Source organism: Musa acuminata, chromosome BXJ2-9 (assembly GCF_036884655.1).
Source record: "Musa acuminata AAA Group cultivar baxijiao chromosome BXJ2-9, Cavendish_Baxijiao_AAA, whole genome shotgun sequence".
NCBI classification, from domain to species: Eukaryota; Viridiplantae; Streptophyta; class Magnoliopsida; order Zingiberales; family Musaceae; genus Musa; species Musa acuminata.
In genome coordinates, this window is record NC_088346.1 from 42,554,608 (window position 1) to 42,575,611 (window position 21,004).

The following is a 21,004-nucleotide window of genomic DNA, read 5'->3' on the forward strand; positions in this document are numbered from 1 at the left end:
AATTAGATAAAATATATATTATAAATATGATGAGATTTAAATTTTAATTATCAAATAATAAAAATTTTAATTATAATAAAAAATTTTAAGAAATAAATTTGATTAAAAAAACTCTTCTAATTACTAATCTGAAACCCTATACTTTTGCTTATAAATAAATAAACTCAAATATAAATACGTGACATAATATTATTTAAAGATTATATATTTTTTTATTTTTTAATCACACGTTATATATTTGATATATTATTATTTAATTTTAATTTATAATATTAAAATTTTTCATATAATCATAATTTTTATACTTAGAATTACTACTAATGACTCTATCGATAGACAAACTTCATTTCAAAGATGACAAACTTGAATGCACGTTTTGCAACTTATTTAAAATATATAAAAATATATATATTAAAAAACCAATATATATTTCAAATATATATTTTGAATATAAATTACCATTTAATATTTTTAAAGTAATATTTAATATTTTTTTAAGTAATACCTGACCCAAATATTGTAAATACTAATAACATTACTATTTTACATTAAAATATTAATGTAATTTTAAATTTTAATAGTAGTTTATAATTTTTATCAACATTCAATCATCGAATGATTTAGTAAAATTTGAATATAATATATAGATAAAATTTTATTTTATTTTTTCAAAAAAAATTTATTTATTTGCATTATTATATTTATGTATTATATATTGGACGATTCAAAATTTTTATATAATTATATATTAATTTAAAATAAAATTATATTATTTTAAATAAAATAAAAATAAAAAATATTATACAATATTTAATAAATTTTGAAAATATAATTTTACCAAATAATAATTACAGAACATTCAGACATTCCACATCCACTCAAACCAACGTAACCTAACCAAACCACACGCTAAAAATAAAAATATATTTTCAAACCCGAAAAATGGACAGTTGAGTACGGTTGGGAAGAGTGCCTCGTTTGACTTTGCAACAGTGAAGCATGTCGTGTATCCCCTCCCTCGAGTCCAGATTCAGCTTTGAGCTCAACTGAGACCAACCATGCTTCGATCTCAGTAATGGAGTTGCTCATTTCATAACTCGCCTCAATTGCTCAGTCATCGATGTGTCGCTCGAAGCTTCTCCAAGATAACCAATAAACTACCATGACAACGAAGTAAAGCAGATCAAAGAAATGGAACATTTAACTGTGTTTCTTCACACAATTCGAATCCCTTAAAACTCAAAGCAGCAACAATATCCATATATAGAGCATCCACGAACAGAAGCAGCGAGTCTTCCACGTTATCTCCTGGAGAAGGAGGTGAAAGCAGAGCCTCCATGGATACTTCGCCATGAGAAAAGGTATTTGATTCGCAATAACCATAACAAAGTATTCGCGTTGAGTTGTTACCTCCAAAAGCCAGAAAGACCATTAAGGAGAAAACAGAGCTAAATGGAACAAGAACACCTTACCGGTATGAGTGATAAGAGAGCGCCACAACAGGCGGAAGGGAGAGGAAGGAGCTGCCAGAAACCATAGGGATGGGAGGAATCGGCAAGAACCAGCGCCTGCATCTTCCCGCCAACAGACAGCATCCGAAGCAGGAAGAGCAGGCATGGACTTGCAGATGCCCCCATCCCCACGGCTTTCGGGGAGCCAGTGCTTCCTCTCCCACCTCCCCTCACCGAATCACTTCTCATGGAGGAGGAGGGCTCGGCGAGGGAAAGGGAGGGGTGCCTGGAAACCATTGGCATGGGAGGTATTGGAAAGCACCGCACTCCTACCAACATGGAGGTGGAGGGAGGGTTTTCCAAACCAGCCCCATACCAAGAGCTTCGAGAGACCCGATCTCCCCTTCCCTCCCCGACCTGCGGCTACCGTTCCGCTCTCTGCAATTGATTCGCTGCGGGGGTGGATATAAGAGGGGAGGACGCTTCCTCGGGACGACGCGTGGTTTCGTGAAACCGCCGATGTGGCCGCTGGTTTTGTTGGATGCCAGCGCTTTCCGACATGGACGTGGGTGCTGGTGCGGAGGAAAGCACGTGGGTTCCCGATGCTTCGTTACGAAGCAAAGCGGATGCGACGACGCCTCCCATACGTTTGTGGGAATGGCTTTCATATTTGTGGCGTCACACTTGGGCCACAAATAATAAATCTATGAATGGTTCCCTACTGATTCGCAGCGATCCCTCCCTGTCACCCTATGGTCATGGCCTTCATTTCACAACGGAAGTGGGTAGCGTCATGGAGAGTGGGTTTATGAAAGAGAGCTCAGTTTGTTTTTTTTTTTTTTTAAAGGATTGGAAGCTAAAAAGAAGCTTGACTCGATAGCTACGGGGTTTATAGTGGGGTAAATTTAAAAAAAAAAAAAGCAAATTCTAAAAAAAATATTGTTTTTACTTTTTATTCATTAGCTATAAAATATTTTTTTAATAAAATTATTTTTTACCTCCGCTTCTTATCATTTTTTTATCTTTTTATTTTTTTATTCTTATCTTTTTTATCATGATGGTCATAATCACTCTCACGTCTCCTTAACCCGTGATTACTAACTCGACGAGAAGTCTATAATGCCGAGACCCAACAAAGAAATCAATATATAAAATGAGAAGAGATACTAAGTGAGCAAAGGTGGGTTAGTAAGACAGAGGTAACGAACGAGGAGCAAAGGTGATCACCAATAGATATTAGGGGTAATTTCATTATTTAGAAAATAAGGAGTTTTTATAAAATTAAATGTAAAATGAATGATATTCGAGAAGATATAAAAATAAGTTTTTTAAATTTTTTTTAAATCTATAGTTTTGATAAATTCTTACATGGCATCGAATTTTCAAAAATTCTCCAAGTGAGTTTTCTTTCATAAATGATGATTTTATCATTGGTCACATCTATTATTGACTACCTTTGCACGCTGACCATGCTTGCACCTCTGGCCATGCTAGCTTCGTGCCCTCATTAGTAAGTAAGCTAGCCACGCCAACTCTAACCATCTCTATCATTGGACAACTTTGCATGTTGCCTACACTAGTCCGATTATACTTGCTAGAAAGGAGAGGGCCACTAGCAATGAAGAAGGCTGATGATCACAAACAATAGAGAAGGATAAGAAAAGTGTGGTGAGCGAGCTCATGCATAATCGTGAATGACAAGAACATGAAGCTAGATGCTTGTGTTTGCTCACGGCTCCCATCTTATTGTCGTCCTTAGTAAAGGAGAGGAGAGGTAAGATGATAGAAAGAGATAATAATAGATCTGATGAAGATAAAAATAAGATGATCTTTTCACGCAAGAAGGGATGCTCAGTAAAAAATTTTAAAGATTGAGATGCAGTATGAAAAGTTTTCAAAACCAGAAGGTTTTTCCGAAAACTCACATTTTAAAGAATTGCCACTCTTTTATCTGAAAAAATTTGGTATATGAAGGGTGGTGTTGGTAAGAGTTCTCTTTAATGCCAATTAAATTACGTACCTATAGCTTTTGACATTGTGTCGAATATTCTGGATAATAAAAAGTCCTGATATGGCTTCTATTAATCTATTAATCGGTAAGAGCACTAGAGTCAGGGAGCTTCACAGACGTAGAAGCAAAGACTAACGACACTCCAAATGAGTTACACGAGAAAATTGAAGATGACACATGCCAGAATGTGCTTGACATGTTGAGAGAAAGCTTAGAGAGAGAGAGAGAGAGAGAGAGACCTATTGCCACTTTGCTGTTTATTGAAATCTCTCTCCAAATTGTACTTCTTCATCTCACGAAAGTGATAGCTCAGAGCAGAGAAAATTGAATCAAGAAACTTCAAAAACAAAAGGCCAAGACAACGACACCACTATGTTTGATCTTTCTAAATATTTGCTCAACAGAGAAAAATGTATCGTCCTATTACGTGCTTGCACTAAATACATCTACATATATTTATTTACCAGAGGGAGCATACACATAGCAAAAGCAATTTACAAGCATTTAGATCTGCTACATTTCCTTCCGTTAGGAATAATTTTGGTTAGGAGGGGAGATATATAACTTCTACACCTCTGTTTTTTTACCCCTTTTTTTCTTAGTTTTATTGTCGTTAATTAGTATAGGGAGTAATCTATACGTTTTATGGGCGGCGCCGGAGGCGTTGATGGTCGGAGGGGGAGAGGGAGTGGCGGAATTGGCAGCGGTGGCCGTAGGTGCATGCGTCGCCGAAGAGGATCATGCGGCAGAGCTCGGTCTTGTAGCGGGGGTGACGGAGGACAGGGCGGAGCTCCGCGATGCCGTGGGCGAACCGGCAGTGCTCGCCGTATGGGCACACACCGCTCTCCTCCCACTTATTGCACAGCTCCGTCTTGAACATCCCCTGGCGGAACACCTCCAGCTCCAGTGCTCCACCACCACTCTCTCCTTCTTTCTCATCGTCCGCGCCTCCTACTCTTTCCCCCTTGCCGTCGTTGCTCCCCCCGCCCAAATGCGCCTGCCGCAGCTTGTAGTAAGAAAACAAAATAGAAGGGAAATATGCACCCTGTCAAACAAAACGAAATAACCAAAATATCTTCCAGTGTGGTAGAGAGCAACACTTCTACTACACCATGACACTTTACCCGCTCATGCACCAAACCTGTCCGTATAGTTATATCATTGTATAATAATGTATAAAAACACAACATCAACTTTCTCTGCGAGAAAAATTAAGAGGAATAGAGAATAGAATACTCACCGAGCCGATCATGACGGGGCTTGGGACGCGAAACCGGTCGTTGCGGTTCGTATCCAAACCCGGTCCACCGGCCGAGTTCAGCTTTAGGTATCCGCTGGATCTGTCCGAGGTGATCTTCGGTGGTGAGACATGCTTCTCCGCCACCGGCCCAGTTGCCGACCTGTGGCCACTGCAGATTCTCTCCTGAAAGGTGAGCACGCTCGTGGGGCTGTCTCCGGGCTTCGCCGTTTCGGCGATGCTGAGGGGGGGGGGAGCTCATCCATGAGCACCACACCCGCGGATGACGGGAAACGGCCAGTGTGCTTACCGGCGAGGAGTTCGAGCCGCCTGGCGAGCTCGCCGTTGGCGGTTCGGAGGCTGGCGTTCTCGCGGCGAAGGGACTCCACCTCCTCGGCGGTGTCGCAGAGGTGGGATAGGCAGATGCCGTAGCGCTCGGTGATCTCCCGGTACCGGAGAGCGAGGCGGGCTAGGCAGAGACGGTCCTCGGTGGCTGTGGATGAGGCCTCCGCCTCTTCGAAGGAGACCGAGGAGGGGGAGATCGCAAAGGAGCCGGAAGCGGGGAGAGGGGCAGTGTCGATCGTTGAGAAAATCGTGTACGGGCTGAGGAAATCGTCACCGTTACAGATGTACGGGGAAGGCGCGGCTGCCATCGAAACGCCGAGGCAGTCGCCACCGCCGGATGAAACCAGTGCCCGCTGCATCAATCTCTGTCTGATGCCGTCTCTTCAAAGGAGACAAACCAAGAAAGAAGCACGAACGGATCAGATCCGACCACTGCCACAGAACACATTTGCCACAAAACTTCAAATATGCATCAAAAGTTGGCCAGAGACTGGTATTTCTTCCCGGATCAAACAGAAACCAGGAAAACATAGAGAAAACAGATACTCGCCAATCCAAAACCAATAGGACCAACATCCAAACGAAAGATCACGAACGCGTGATCATCGATATCGGATCATCATCGAGATTTCAACATCTCGCTCGATTCGTTGATCCAACACAAAGATGAAAAAAGAAACAGATCACATCATCAAAGGAAGTCTCACCTTCGCCAAACGAGAAGTCAGGGGACGGGGGGCGATCAAAGAACTGAGGGAGGAGGGAGTGGTGTATATATAGGTGGGGAGGGCAGGAGTGTGGAGCGCAGTGGTCGGTGCGAGGGAGACCCCGAAACGGTAAGCTTGACGGACTATTACCGCCGTTTCAAGACGCCACAAAGTGAAACCACCGTGAGCTGACGTGGAGTAACGGCATTCCAAACTGCGTGGTGACAATAACGGACGTTAGGCCACCTTCCATGACGATTTGGACGGAGAAATAACGGACGTCACGATTACGTTTGCTTTGCGTGGAAGAGTCCCAGCTTTGAGCCACCAAACTGCGTTCCATTACGAACGAAGAAGCGTAGCCATTATGTTTGCTTCCTCGTCAAATTTTTAACTAACTGGGGCCCACCGTCCTCGCCAAGCACGCTACCTTCGGATTATAACAGCACACACGCGTCAGATATATGTATATATATATATATATATATATATGTATATATATGGATAATTTTTTGAAAAAATATTTCTTTTTGATTTTTTCTTGGAAAAGGACTGATTGAATGAGATGGCAATTGTGAAGCGTAAAAATCTCTCTCTCTCTCTGTGAAAAAGTTCCCTTTCTTATTCTATGTCACAGTGCGGACAATGAGTTGGTGGAATGTGGCAAGATTGTGTTATCTTGACCAAACTCTGTTGACCTGTCTCTGTCCTGATGATGACTTAGCAATTACAGTAGCAGAACTGCAGAAGAACAATTTTAGAACATAAAGCAGCAAAAAAGAATAAAGGAAAGAGGAAATGCATGTCATATCCAGCAAATATGAAGTAAGCTTCATTAGCTTACGTTGTTATTATCAGACCGCATGCCAAAACAATTACATACACAAACCAACAACTTCGATCTCTATGTAGAAACCAAGCTTATGATCGCTAGAGAAGGACTGCCAACGACGCTGAGAGCAAAGGCAGCAATGTTGCAGGGATGCAAGTAGCGGCGGCGGCGGGGTTCTGTAGTAGAAGAGGAACCATGGCAGGATGGGATTGGGCGGCGGCGGAGCTGGCAGAGTGTGGTCTGGTGGAGGGAAGTAGGGAATGTAACCCAGCGGTGGAGGATGCGACTCCCCGTAATATGACGTGTCCGGTGGCGGCAGGCTTGGGTACGGACAGTCGGAGAGACTCGACGGAGGACGGTCGAGGAGGAGGAGAAGCGTGGAGATGACGACGTAGGAATGCTTTGAGAGCATGAGTGCAGGCTAGGAAGGATCGAAGGAAGAAGAAGGAGAGTCGTGTTCTACGATGGTTGAGGGTGACGGCTTTGCATGGAGGATGTGATTCAGGGTTAATGAGGTTGATTTGTGCGGAGAGTAGCGTCCATCGGTGGAGCTTCGAGTGCACGCAAAGGGAGGTTTCGCAGGTTTCTATATGGAGTGAGATACAAATGGTGGATAGCATTGGAATATTAAATTTAAATTTATAATTTAACATAAATTCTAATTTGAGAGTTTTAATTATGATAAGATTCTTTGCAATTTGTAACATAAATTCATTCTTAAGCCTAATTAGTTTTTAAATATGCAGCTAACCAATAGATGTTATTGAGGTTAGACATGCAAATTCTAAAAACCCAAAAGTAGTCACATTACATAAAATATGATAATTTAAACCTTAACCTTATTGATGATAAAGTAATTGGTCATAAGTCAAGCCTCAATCATGGACACAGGAAAGTGACACTACTGATCCATCTACCAAAAGCTAAGCAATAAGCAATTCCAATAGGCATATGAGCTATGGAATAAGATTAATTGGCTCAATGTCCACTTGCAATATATAATATCATCCTCCTCCTCACAGGAAAAATATTCTCTAATACAAATGATTATGACATGTATATTAGAGATTTTTCATGTATCCCCCAGCAATCATACTCTATTTCTTTTGTGGTAGGATCTGATCATTCAATGCATGGTTTATAGTGTAAATCTATTATTTTTTATCACTGTCATTTCATTAAAGAACTTTAGTAGATAAGAAAGATATATTCTTTTGTGTAGATATGAATTCATTTATATTCTTAACAAATTTAGAGATTTACGTATAAAGCGGGAAAAAAAAAGGATCTACCAAAGCTAATCATTTAGAAATCAGAACTTATTCATCATTTTCTTGCAACAAAGAGAAGATTTGAGAACATGGAAAGAAGACGAAGCAGAAATCTAAATGATTGTTACAGCACAAGTCATAGCCACCAAATCTTCCACAGGGCGAGCAGCCCGGAGACCAGGAAGACCGGCATCGGCCCAGCGTAGCTCCGGCGAGCGCTCGAGGGGTAGTAATTGGGGTCAAACGGGTAGAGATTACCTGGCGTGCCGACTATGTAAAGATACGGCGCCGGTGGCGGCGGAGGACAATACGGTACGGGCCACTTCGGAGGCGGAGGCGGAGGCGGCGGTTTCTGCGTGCAGCCGCAGGGATTGCAGTCGCATTTGATCTGAGCGTCGGGCACCGACGGGGTTACTGCTGCAGAGCAGCCGACCACTATCGAGGCAGCCGCGATCATGATAAGCGTCGACTTCACCAGCAGTGGCGAAGGCTTTCGGCAGCATCGTCGCATCTTTTCCGACGTCCTCCTCCTCCTCCTCCTCCTCCTCCTCTCTCTCTCTCTCTCACACACACACACACACTCTCTCTCTCCGAGTAGGAGACAGCTCTGTGGACTTGGATTTGCTTCTCCTTTCAGTTCACGTCGAGGGCTTAATTGGGTTGGTCCAAAGTGGATTGCGGAGAAGGTAAAGCTGTGGAGTGTATACGAAGAGGAGGTTGGTGTAAGAAAACAATGTAATCATCTTCTTCTTCTTTCTCCTTCTATTGTTGCATGAACAACTATGGGTGTAATTGGTAGAAGAAAAAAGTGTTGAGGTGAGTTGTTGCATGGTTATCCTTCTATTATTGTTTTGTCTGAAAGCGATCGGCATGTGGATGCCCTAATATGATGGGACCCAGATGAACTGCACATCCATTATTTTGGGGTTTGATTATCCGTATTTTCGGATAATTAAAACTAAATACGATCAAATGAACATTTGGATATGATTCAATGAATGTTCTTCCCAATGTCATACGATTAGAGCTATCACTATAAACAGGTCTCTTCAGGTATGTTTTGATCATGCGATTAAATAGTTACTCTTACATTGAATGCCTAGATACCAAATTCCTACAGGAGATTCATATGCAAGTATATCAAGTCGAGAGAGATTATATCTCAAGTCGGGATTCGACCTCGACATCCAAGTCAAGAGAGAGATAGGGAGCTCCTCTAACTTAGGTTCTCTCTCTAAAGCATTTTTGCAGTGTATGTAAGAAAGTAAAAATGGGAGTCCAGTAGTAGAATGATATGATAAGGTAGGTTCTGAGTACTTGCCACTGGGCTTGTAGCTGCTGACTCGTTTTGAAAGGCAAGTTCATGGTTTCAGAGACAGCAACGAAGCTGAATGTAGACCCGCCACCAACCTGTTCAAGATAAGAATAATTAAGAAGAATGGGTAAGCCATGGAAAAGGGGAAGGAACACAAGCATGCATTTAAGAGTTACAGCATGCCCCCCAGCCAAATTCTAACACTAGATAATTTATCTTTCCCAACACTAATCACAACAGTTCTAAGACAAATATGGATTAATCTATTGTGGATTGGTTTGTCATTATTATGATTATGTTATAGGATCAAAACAAGCGTGCGGGCTGGCCGCGCAGGCGTGATCTCGGGAACATGGAGCCAAGGAGCACGACGCAGGCGGGCTGACCGTGCAGGTGTGTCTCGAGGCATGGGGCCGAGGAGCACGACGCAGGAGGGCTGGCCGTGCAGGCATGATCTCAGGAACATGGAGCCAAGGAGCACGACGCAGGCGGGCTGGCCACGCAAGTGTGTATCGAGGCATGGAGCCGAGGAGCACGACGAAGGCGGGCTGGCCGCGCAGGCGTGATCTCGGGAAGCATGGAGTCGAGGAGCACGACGCAGGCGGGCTGGCCGCGCAGGCGTGTCTCGAGGAGCATGGAGTCGAGGAGCACGACGCAGGCGGGCTAGACGCGCAGGCGTGATCTCAGGAAGCATGGAGCCGAGGAGCACGACGCAGGCGGGTTGGCCGCGCAGGTGTGTCTCGGGAACATGGAGCTAAGGAGCACGATGCAGGCGGGCTGGCCACGTAGGTGTGTCTCGGGAAACATGGGGCTGAGGAGCACGACGTAGGCGAGCAGGCCGCGCAGGTGTGGTCTCGGGCATCATGCGACCGAGGATCACGACGCAGGCGGGTAGACCGCGCAGGCGTGGTCTCGAGGGTCATGCGACCGAGTAGCACGACGCAGGCGGGCAGACCGCGCAGGCGTGGTTTCGGGCACCATGCGGCCGAGTAGCACGACATAGGCGGGCAGGCCGCGCAAGTGTGGTTTCGGGCACCATGCGGCCGAGGGACACGGCTCAGGCGGGCAGGCCGCGCCGAGGTGAACTCGGGCCGGCTACGGCCGAGGAGCTCGGCGCAAGCGGTCTGCGGCGGAGGGACACGGCTCAGGCGGGCAGGCCGCGCTGAGGTGTACTCGGCGGTCTGTGGCCGAGGAGCTCGGCGCAGACAGGCTATGGCCGAGGGACACGCTCAGGCGGGCAAGCCGCATTGAGGTGGGCTCGGGCCGACTACGGCCGAGGGATACAAGTCGGGCCAAGCCGTGTAGATACAGAAGGGGGTTAGGTTGGAGCTAACCGCGAACCGGGAGGTAGTCAAATGGTACTGAACCTTCGCTCGAAAGGAACTGAGGCAGGGCCTCGATTTCTTTTCGTGAGGGCTACATTGGTGTAGCCACCGCGGGTGCTTGACCTCTCTTATGGAGCCCACGGCCGGAAGTCGTCCCTTCTCCTCACGACCGCCCAGGCCTCCGCCGCGATGTACCGGTTAGCCCGTTGGAGCATCTCTGGCACCGTGGTGGGAGGTCGCTCCGCGAGGGATCAGAGGAATCTGGAAGGTCGCAGACCTATCATAAACACCTGCACTAACAGAGAGGGGTGAGTGTTCGGCAAACCCCGGATTTACGTGGCAAAGCGATCCACAAAATGTGAGAGGGGCTCGTCCTCCCTTTGTTCGAGTCCGAGGAGCAGCGCCGCGGAGGGCTTTGGTCGTGCATAGGCTACGTAGTGGAGCTCGAATTCATTGGCGAGCTGGCCGAAGGAAGCAATCGTTCCGGTCTTCAAGCCGCCATACCACGCATGGGTCGGCCCTCTTAGAGTGGTAGGAAACACTCTGCACATCAGGGCATCAGAGGTTCCGTATAGCGCTATTTGGGAGTGAAAAGCGGCTACGTGGTCCGCCGGGTCGGTGGAGCCATCGTAAGCGTCCAGGGAGGGGAGCTGGAAGTCCGGGGGGACTGTCAGATCCTATATATCGGGCGTGAAGGGAGACCCTTGGTGTGTGTCCTCCCCGAGCTCTCCCTTGGACCTGCGAACCTCTTTCTGCACCTCATCGAGTCGCTGGCTGACGAAGCGCAACTGGGCCCGCAGGGAGTCCAAAGAGAGTGCCTCGGGTTCCGGGCGACTGCTCGGGTTTGCCATCACTGGATCCTCGAGTGGGGCCGGTCAGACCCGAGACGAAGCGGGGGGCTCCGGTAGTGTCATGTGGGCCCGAACGGGCGCCTTGCATTATCGTAGTGGTTCGATCGCGGGCGGGTGCGTCGGATGCGAAACGAGCGGGGTAATGGTTTGCACCATTTCCATCAGAGCTCGGACTTGACGGGCGAGGTCCTGAAAGGCCTCGGGTGACACGGGCGTTGAGTCGGCTGGGGCGCCGTCAGGCGGCAACAAGCCCGGGTCATTGAATATTCGCCAATATTGTTCGGAGGTCGTGGCGGGGTGTTCGTCACGATGGTCTCCATGCGGGGGATGTTCCCCCGTGGCTTCGGTCGGGTGCGACCTCTCAGCCGTGGGCTCATCTGAGCCGTTCGGATGATCACCCGACATTCCGTCCCTCCTTCTAGCGCCAATCTGTTGTGGGAAACAGCCTTGAGCCGTGGCCTCAGGGCCAACGCGGCTCGGTTCGGGTCCGGACGACGGGGATCTCCCTGGGGGCGTTCCTCGAGCCCGCCGAGGCAGTCCGATCGGGACGGGGTGGCCGCTTGCTCCGGGCGAGGGCTCCTCGCCTGCGCGTCTCGCGGGGACCTTCGGCTTCGGACTTGCACAAAGGTCGGGTCGGGAAGCTTGACCCGACCCCTCCGACGATCGAGTCAGCGGATGTGGAGGGGGTTTCAGATGAAGAAGTGTTTTTGTGTGTTTGTCCCTCTGTCCCCTCTCTCCACCTCTTCTGATGAACGAGAGGGTATTTATAGGAAAACTTATTGTTGTTTGATGTGCCCGCCTGCAGGAGGCAGGCTGGTAGCGTCTGACATGGGTGTTGGTGTGGCATGAAGGACCGAGCCTGAGTAGGCATTAATGCGCCTCGGCCGGTGTTCCGGTTCCGTTGACCGAGTGCAATCGCGTCGATCGAGGCGTGAGGCGTCGATTGACGTCAGCCGAGTCTTATCATATTTACTATCCTCATCAAGTAATTATCCTATTTAGATCTTGTTGCTAACCATATGTAATTTAGTTTGTCTAATGATTTTATCTTGATGACATGATAGTTTGATATTAACTGCTTTGATAACTATTTTGGTTACATGTGATGCTGTTACAACACCTGAGTCATTAGCTCATAGGTGCAGGCTTGAAGTCAATTTATACACCCACATCATCAATAAAACTAAATTAATTGCCATTTAGTCTAAGTATGAGCTGAAATTTATGCCATCTACAGTGAAGGTCATGTATAAGCTCGAGGCCTATAAAATTTCATAGCAAAACATAAATTTTAGATATTTACTTCTTTTACTATGCAGATGTGTGTAATCAAATCAAATATTTAAGTTAGGAATTGATTTTATTTCCTTACTTATTATTATAATTTAAGAAAATCTTAATCTACTTCCTTGTTGATATGAATTAAGAAAATAAATATTAAGTATTCCAAATAAGATGATATCATATTTGTTAGTATATTAAATGAAAATAATTTATATTAAATAAAAGAAAATCTTAATCTACTTCCTTGTTTGTTGATATGAATTAAGAAAATAAATATTAAGTATTTCAAATAAGATGATATCATATTTGTTAGTATATTAAATAAAAATAATTTATATTAAATAAATATAAAAATTAAAATGAATTTCCCTCAATAGAGGCTCATCTCCTCTTATTTAAAGGGGAGGGATTTCTTTCATTCGTTTCTCACCTAGTCGAGCCTAGCAGCGGGAGGAACGAGGAGTTACACCCTGTTGATAAGAGAACGAGGAGTTACACCCTGTTGACAAGAGGTAGGTTTCCCTACCTTTCTTAAATTTAAAAGTTTTAGCTTCTATTTTGATTCTTTAAATGTTGAAGGTTTTATAGTTTGAAAAATGTGTATCAATTCTTTAAATGTCAAATTTTTTTTATTAAAGTAATCAGTTAAATTTTTCATAATATTCTTTGACCCATGATTAAGGTTTTTATTGTAGAATTAAATATGTTAAAAAGGTATATGTTTTATATGATATATTTTTTGTATTACAGTTTATCTTTAATCTTGTCTGGATTAAAATCTTGTTAGACTAGAATATGTTATCTAAAATTCTTTTTGATATTCTTTGATCTAAAATTTAAAATATATTATTCTGAATGATTTAAAATATGACTAGAATATGTTGAAATTTTATATGTATTGAAAACATGATTTTTATTTGAATTTAGAAGGCTATTTTCTTGTATTAAAACTTATCTCCCGGTCTCTCTTTTAATGTCTTATGATTTCTAGTCAAATTTAGAATGTTATTTCCTTGTATTAAAGCTTTTCTCCTCGTCTATCTTTTAATGCATTATTATGTTTTTATTTATGTTGTTAATGGGTATATGCTATGATATGAAATTGAATATTAATTGAAATGAAATTGCTCATAGGCCAGGCCCAACCCACGGGTCAAACCTTGGCCCGTAGGCTACCCCAATCCAACCATTATGAGCGGTCACATGTGACGCACATGACTAGTCCATGGGCCAGGGCTGGGCCAGTTTTGTGTAATGCATGCTGAATCATATATGATGCATATGACCAGTAGATGGACTGGCTCAATTTAGCCCAATATTATTGTTGAACTTGAGCCCAAATATTTATTGAACTAAACTAGACTTGATTAGTCTAGATCAATTCAGGGTGATTCCGAATTGATTGACTTATTCAAGTTAGTTTAACCTAAATTAAACTTAATCTAGTCTAAATTATACCAGTCTAGGGTAGTTCCAGACCAGTTAAATAAGGATTAGAGATCAGTTCAGTTAGGCTCTAGTAAATCGAGTTCAATTGAATCGATTAAACTAGAGTTCAAGTCAATTGAGGGCTAATTTATATTATTTGATATTGATGATATTTGAAAGAGACGTTTTAAATATGTTATTTCATCCCAAAATGGACATGACCAGTGTGAGATTATATTATTTTCCTGCCAAGAGCAGGTAGGGCGATTTCCTTCGGGGATTAGCGGGCCGTCAGACGTGGCGGCTAAACAGTTCCTCCATCCGCTGTTGGGAGAACACAAACTCATCCCGTAGGATAAAGCCTCTCCATCCGTTGTTGGGGGAGTGCTCCTTCGGGTACTTAATATACGCCAATGAGATGATTGATTGAATTTTGATCATGTATATATTTTGAGTTGACTTTTGGGGTTCCTACTAGCGTTGCTGAATTTTCTTTATTTTTTTTATTTTCAGAACAGCCTCCCTCTAGTACTAAATCGGATTCTAGTGGAGAGCGAAGCTTCCTCTACCGCTATGTAGAGTCATTTGGATGATTATTGAAGTTAACATCACTATGTTTACTTTTCTATTTATGATTCGATGAATAAATGGATTGTAATAAAAGAATTGTAATAAATATTTATGAATGATGAATAAAATGATGTTTATCTATTTGGTCATGAAAAGATTTAAAAGAAATAAAAAAAATCCAGGTGACATGTGCAGTCGTGAAATCTTTAACACAATTCAATCAACAAATTCATTTGATGATGCTGGCACAATTTAGCTATGGATCATCATTCATGTTGTTAACCGAGTATAAACTGGAATCAGCTTAAGAAGAAGAGCAAGGCAACAGAATGAGGATTACCTCTTTCCTTGTGCCGGCCATAAGCGACATCCTTTCCAGCACAAAATCACGATCGGCCAACAAAGTTTATGAGGAAGAAAACAATTAAAATTAGGTAATACTCGTGCCAATTTAGCTGCACACTTCGTCATTACTACTTACTGCAACTTCTTTCTCGTGTTCCTCAGGTGGATCATAAAGAATAGAGTCGTACAATCTCCTCCTCGTCCCATCCGACACACTGTTGCCATCCAAATTGAAGAACTTTTCAGTTCATTCATTCTTTTCATGCAAATGTGCCGCTTAGTTAAGGTAGGAGGAAATGGATGATCACCTCGGTAAGCTTCTTGGATCTGTTGGGAACTATGGGAAGACACTATTACTGCTTCCCCAAATCATTCTATATAATCCTAACCAGATGTGACCTGATCCCGACCCGAACCATTTTGCGTGCGGATCATAATCTTCGATCCGATAATGGTTGACCCGATTTGGCATCGGTCAGAGAGATGCAACCTTAGCCGTCCAATGAGAAGGACATCCACGACTCCGCCTTTCAGCTCTCCGCTCCTTTCCTCTCTCCCGAAGCCCCTCCCGTCTCTCGATCTTCTCTTCGTACGCAGAAGCGATGATGCCTTCCTTCTCCTGCCGTTTCCCTGCAACCAGACGACTGCGCCACCTCCGCAGCTTGCCCTTCCTCCTCCTTCTGTTTGCCCTCCTTACGGGCTCTGCCCTTGGGCGCGGCCGCCACGTCATCGCCATCCCCGCTGCCGTGCCCTTCCCACGCGGCCTCGCCTGGGACCCCTCCGCGCAGCACTTCCTCGTCGGGTCCCGCCTCTCCCACGCCGCCGTCTACTCCGTCTCCGACGCAGGCGTCGCCGAGGCCCTCGTCTCCGACCTCCTCCTCCCTTCCTCCTCCTCCGTCGCCGCCCTCACCGTTGACGACCGTCGCCGCCGCCTCCTCATCGCCCTCGCCGGCCCCGCCGCCCTTGCCGCCTACGACCTCCGCTCCCCGCGCCCGCACCGCCGCATCTTCCTCTCCTCGTTCCCCGACCCCTCTGCAGTCCCCGGCGGTGTCGCCGTCGACCCCAAGACTGGCTCCGCCTTCATCACCGCTGGGAGCGTCGTCCTTAAGGCGGATCTCGATGGGACCGCGTCCGTCCTTTCCAGATCGGCGATCTACGGCGCCGATCCGTCGTCAGAGGGCCTGGGCGCGGTGGCGCACGTGAGCCACGGGTTTCTGCTGGTGGTGGAGAGGGGTGGAACCGGGAGAATGTTCAAGGTCGACGAAGAGGACGGTGCGGCGAAGGAGGTGCTGAGGAAGGGGGTGGGGGCGGCCGCGGAAGGGATCGCGGTGAGGAGCGACGGGGGAGCGGTGCTGGCGCGGGGAGGAGCGGGGACGCGTTGGCTGCGGAGCCGGGACGGGTGGGGAGATGCGGCGGTGCAGGACGAGGCGGCGGTAGAGGAGGGTTGGCAGGCCACAGCCGTGTCCGTGCGCGAGGGGCGGAGGGCGTACGTTCTGGTGACACCTGGAGAAGAGGAAGGCGGAGAAGAGAAGAAGGTGAGGAGGATCGAGGAGGTGGAGTGGGGGAAGGAAGGGGAAGGGGAGATGGTGTGGGGATTTGTGCTGATTGGTCTGGGATTGGCTTATTTCTGCTACTGGAGGTTTCAGATGGGGCAGCTTGTCACCAACCTGAACAAGAAGAGAGCATAGTAACAACAGAGAAACTGCATGAGAAGAGGAAGAACACAAAATGGCCATCGAGTATAGTAACAACAGAGAAACTGCATGAGAGCAGGAAGAAAACAAAATGGCAATTGAGTTTTTGATGTTTATGAGAATTGTAAGGGTTTTCAGATTCACAATGGATCACTAGTCGTGTTTATCACTATTTATTACTCTTCAGATGGGATAATTAGGGTTCATCATGTTCTTTTTTTAGATGTATAGAATTTTGATTTCTCATATTGATTATTATTCCGAATTCCTGATGACAATATGCATGTCCTCAAGTTTCCTTCTTATGAACTTTAAATGTTGGTGACATAGTTGCAAGGGAACAGCTACAACGAGACAGATTCTGATTCTGGCAACCAAACTGTCACAAAACTGGATCATGCTCATTTTGCTGTTCTACATCCAAAGGCAAAGTTGAATCACAAGGGAAACATGAGAATGCTCATCAACTTGATCACTGGGTTTCAAATCTTGAGTTAAGATTGCTTTTTATCAGGCAGTCATAGTGGGGGGCTTCATTGCCAAGATATATGGCATCAAGGCCAGATTGTTCAGAAAGATAATATCAACTAACAACATGCAATACCATTCATGCTCTTTAAAGACATTTACCTGAGGATAGAGAAGGATAAAAGCACCATACTAGATCTGAAGTACCCAAGTACTTGAGACTGAAAGGTTATACAGAGCATAAAGGCAACAGTAAGTGATGTTGGAAGTCGTTACTTCACAGAGTTGCCTCAACCAAAGGTGCAGTCAATCTGTCCTCAGGACTTGCTGGTGGGTTTTCCTTGTTCTTAGGGTTAGCGGCGGTCTTGTCCTTTGGAACTCCTGCTTTCTCCCGAAGCTTGTTGAGCTTCTCTCTGATTTTTCTTCGGGTCTCTGGCTTCACGGAACGAGCTTCGGCAGGGTCACTGCGTGCTGATGTTGCCATCAAGGTGGCAAACAAGCAGGACATTGCATCTCTTCTTGATATGCTACCCACCAGCTTCACTTCGTTTACTTTGTTAGTCGCCTGCATGATACAAATTATGGTAACCACAGTCATCGAATGACAAAGAAAGGGAAAGGGAAAAACATGAGAGAACATGGTTAAAATGTGGGAATAATTTTGTCATTTACAGATTGAATGCTTCATACAAAAAGAAGATACAATCTTTAAGAATCACAGCATCAAAAAAAAAATCATCTTACAAGGGAAGAGCACAGATAGAAGTGGGAGAAAGATCAAGAAAATTAAATGGCAAATGTTAGGTTTCTTTTCATGGCTGTATGAGTCTGGCAGTAAGAGCAGCAGAGGAGTTATTTTGTCTGACAAACCTCTCTTGGTATCTAACAGAATAGCTAGAATTGCATAACAAAGAATAGCAAGAAACAAATGCAGGATAACATATCAATTCAGCAACCCAATTTGTTTTATAAATGTATGTATTCTCATACAATATGAGGCTAGATTTTGTGAAGAGCAAGAAAAATAATTGCAACTACCACTGAGGACACACCAGTTTGCTTTCATAGTGTTCTAAATTAACTATACAAAGGATGCAAAGCAGATCAGCTACTTCAAGTCACAAAAATAATAGCATACTTCTCTATACAAATATATAAATAAGATAGTTATCAAGATTGTATCATCATAATCTCAATACTCAGCACAATACATATGTTTTATATCAGTTGATAAATATCTTGTAACAAAGCCAATTAGATTTGTTATATGTTATTGAATAATCTCAGAAAGACTGGTGCACAAGAAGGGGAAAACAAAAATAATAGTCATCTGAGTTCAGTTTTTCAGGATGCTTTTATTAGTCAACATCCATCCCTTTAATACACTCGAATCAGACACTGCCTCATGCTTACCACTTATCCTCTCATGTGGTCCAATTACACCATAACTATGATATCCAGGCTGGTCTCATGTCCCACCTAGTTGTGTTTGTGCATGATACCTTCTTCTGTGCTCCACATTTCCATCTTATTAACATGTGTTTTCAATTCTGACATTCTTGAATGGTACCACAACAGTTCAATTTCTTGGGTTTCTTTCCTGAACACTGATTCAAAATGCAATCATTGTAAAAAGAAAAAAAATCTAACATCATGAATACTTATTTTAACGTTGAACCTAAAATCTCAGCTGTCTTCAACATTCATATCAGGATGCAAGTAGCTCTTTGAAGCTAACATGCCTACCCAATTCTTCCAGTGTTGAAATAAATAAACGTGATTCTCTGAGGACAATGAACAAACAAAGTCGAATCCTGAAAATAGAGTAGCACAGTAAGAAAAATCGAAGAACTATGGAAGGCGGCAACCTCGGATGGTGAACTATAATCTATAAATAAATATTTAAACGATCTGAATTCAACTGAGGATACTGCTTTTTACATGAATCAAAAGTGGTAAAAGATCCATATAGTTGATCCCGAATAGTTAGAACATTCCAGTTCTGAACAAAAGAATAAAAAGCTCTTGTTGGCATGCTAAATATCTTACTTGTGTGCTTCCTTCTCTTTAGATTACATTAGTACTATTTCTTATGATGAAGCTTTCGGATCTACAATTTATGACGCCAGTGGACTTCATGTCAGATATCATGCAACACTTGCTTGTTTGCGTCTCTCATATGCAACCATTGAATTCAGTAGCTGACATTGCTGTTGCAATTACAAAGTATAACACTAATTTTTTCAATCATGGAACATGAGCAAGAAATCGAACAGACACAACATCAAGAGACCTTATATTCCGGAACACCCAAAATTTTCTGCACATAGATGATCCCAGGACTTATTTATTGGGTCAAATTTAACTTCAACGTGTAATGCAGCGAACAGCAGATCGATAAGAAACCCCCAGCGAAATCTTGTCTCAAATTTCTTTTTCCTGATACATGTCATCTTTCCTAGAGGCTAAGAGAAAGAGCAATACCTGGAACTTGTTTTGGGCGATTCCGACGACATCGGAGTCTTTTGCGGCCGGAGGATGAGGCGAGGGAAGCACAGCTCGGAAAGATGAGAACGCCATTCCTTCTGTTGTGATGGCGGTGGTGGTCTTTCGCTGTCCAAGAACGCTCCTTAAGCCATTAGGGCATCAACTCCCATCCTTCCTCCGATCTGGCTTGGTAACCCTATACTTTTGTCTTTTGCTTGGCTTGGGGCCGAGCATGGGACCTTGCGCGGCGACGGTGTCCACCGTCCATTGGCGGTGAAATGTGTCGACTTGTCTCGACATTATGATTAAGGGATAATTAAACTTGACGAGATAGCAGGACTAATTACGTATTATTCTTTGATCACTTTAATACTTCGGTAAATACACTAAAAAAATTTATATTAAGATTATTATAATTATAAAATAAAATATTTAATTATATTTATTTTAATATCATCGATTTTATTGATAGAAGATATAATATAAAATAGTATGAAAATAGTAAAAAAATAATTTTAACGGTGGTGATGATAGTACTATGGTTGGCAAGAATAATACAATAGTCAATCTTACTAATGTTAATCAGAATATCGATGACGAGGAGAAAGATGAGACAAAGCAATGAGGCATCTATCGGTATTACATCACTCTATCTTCTCTTCCTCCTTCGGTGTGGCTTTTCATCTGTGTCTGCTGCACTAATGAAAAATGCTACATATGACATTACATACTGAATTGACACGAAACTAATGGGCAAATCGATAATTGTAACTTCTCTTCTGTTTCTTTTTGTTTTGCTCAAATTAAAACTTTATTAGTTGATTCTATTCTTGATAAAAAAAATTTAATTAGGATTTGAGAGAAGGAGAGCTATGTTTATTAGTATTGTTGAGAAAGATCTTTGTTCATTAGTATTGTTGTCTCGATGCCATCGACTGGCAATCGACATGGCTCGGTGTTGACCTAAAGGCATAGAGTTGTCCAAGTGACCCTTGCGGCGAATAGATGAGGCGGTCGTTATGGGGTACAAGGTGGTGGGTTCCAGTCTTCTCGGAGATCCTACACAAAAGTCAATGTCGGGGGGAGGGGGAGGGGGTGGGGGGTGTTAGAAGATAAGATTTCCCCAACTATATGAGAAAATCTCTTTACTCTGTTGAGGGAAATCCTCTATTCTGTTGAGAAAAATCCTTTCTCCTAATCTGTATAAATAGGAGAAGGATATGTTAATGTATTCAAGCTAAAGCTAAGTTACTTCAATAAAGCTTCTTTACTTCTTCAATAAAGTTTCTTCAATAATTATTCTTATCTTCTATTCTTTTCTTCATGGTATCAGAGCCACTTGCCTAGAGCAAGCTCTCTTCTCCCTATCGACTCATCTGTTGC

At 43.9% G+C, this 21,004-nt stretch overlaps 3 protein-coding genes and 2 long non-coding RNA genes across 5 annotated transcripts; 1 reads left to right on the plus strand and 4 right to left on the minus strand.

Annotated features, from left to right (window-relative positions):
- Window positions 1–809: 809 nt before the first annotated feature.
- Window positions 810–2,551, minus strand: LOC135623466 (uncharacterized). The gene is made up of 2 exons (XR_010491400.1): window positions 1,473–2,551; window positions 810–1,344 (listed from the first exon to the last, which is right to left on the minus strand). It is a non-coding gene; the product is annotated as an uncharacterized LOC135623466 (long non-coding RNA).
- A 1,342-nt stretch (window positions 2,552–3,893) lies between these two features.
- LOC135622048 (zinc finger CCCH domain-containing protein 9-like) lies at window positions 3,894–8,678 on the minus strand. The gene is made up of 4 exons (XM_065123680.1): window positions 6,043–8,678; window positions 5,752–5,965; window positions 4,798–5,476; window positions 3,894–4,507 (listed from the first exon to the last, which is right to left on the minus strand). The coding sequence occupies exons 3-4, from the start codon at window positions 5,401–5,403 to the stop codon at window positions 4,106–4,108; spliced, it is 1,008 nt and encodes a 335-aa protein (XP_064979752.1). The 5' UTR covers window positions 5,404–5,476; window positions 5,752–5,965; window positions 6,043–8,678; the 3' UTR covers window positions 3,894–4,105.
- Window positions 7,991–8,365, minus strand: LOC135622049 (leucine-rich repeat extensin-like protein 6). The gene has a single exon (XM_065123681.1). The coding sequence runs from the start codon at window positions 8,363–8,365 to the stop codon at window positions 7,991–7,993; it is 375 nt and encodes a 124-aa protein (XP_064979753.1).
- Window positions 8,679–15,272: 6,594 nt separating the features above from the next.
- LOC103998632 (uncharacterized) lies at window positions 15,273–16,944 on the plus strand. Its single transcript, XM_065126470.1, has one exon. The coding sequence runs from the start codon at window positions 15,575–15,577 to the stop codon at window positions 16,658–16,660; it is 1,086 nt and encodes a 361-aa protein (XP_064982542.1). The 5' UTR covers window positions 15,273–15,574; the 3' UTR covers window positions 16,661–16,944.
- A 300-nt stretch (window positions 16,945–17,244) lies between these two features.
- Window positions 17,245–19,893, minus strand: LOC135623467 (uncharacterized). The gene is made up of 2 exons (XR_010491401.1): window positions 19,619–19,893; window positions 17,245–17,699 (listed from the first exon to the last, which is right to left on the minus strand). It is a non-coding gene; the product is annotated as an uncharacterized LOC135623467 (long non-coding RNA).
- Window positions 19,894–21,004: the final 1,111 nt, after the last annotated feature.

Coding starts and splice junctions, on each gene's coding strand:
- LOC135622048 (XM_065123680.1), bottom strand. CDS start 5,403: ATGCAGCGGGCACTGGTTTCATCCGGCGGTGGCGACTGCCTCGGCGTT. Junction 4,508..4,797: donor GATCACCTCGGACAGATCCA/GCGGATACCTAA, acceptor TTTGTTTGACAG/GGTGCATATTTCCCTTCTAT.
- LOC135622049 (XM_065123681.1), bottom strand. CDS start 8,365: ATGCGACGATGCTGCCGAAAGCCTTCGCCACTGCTGGTGAAGTCGACG.
- LOC103998632 (XM_065126470.1), top strand. CDS start 15,575: ATGATGCCTTCCTTCTCCTGCCGTTTCCCTGCAACCAGACGACTGCGC.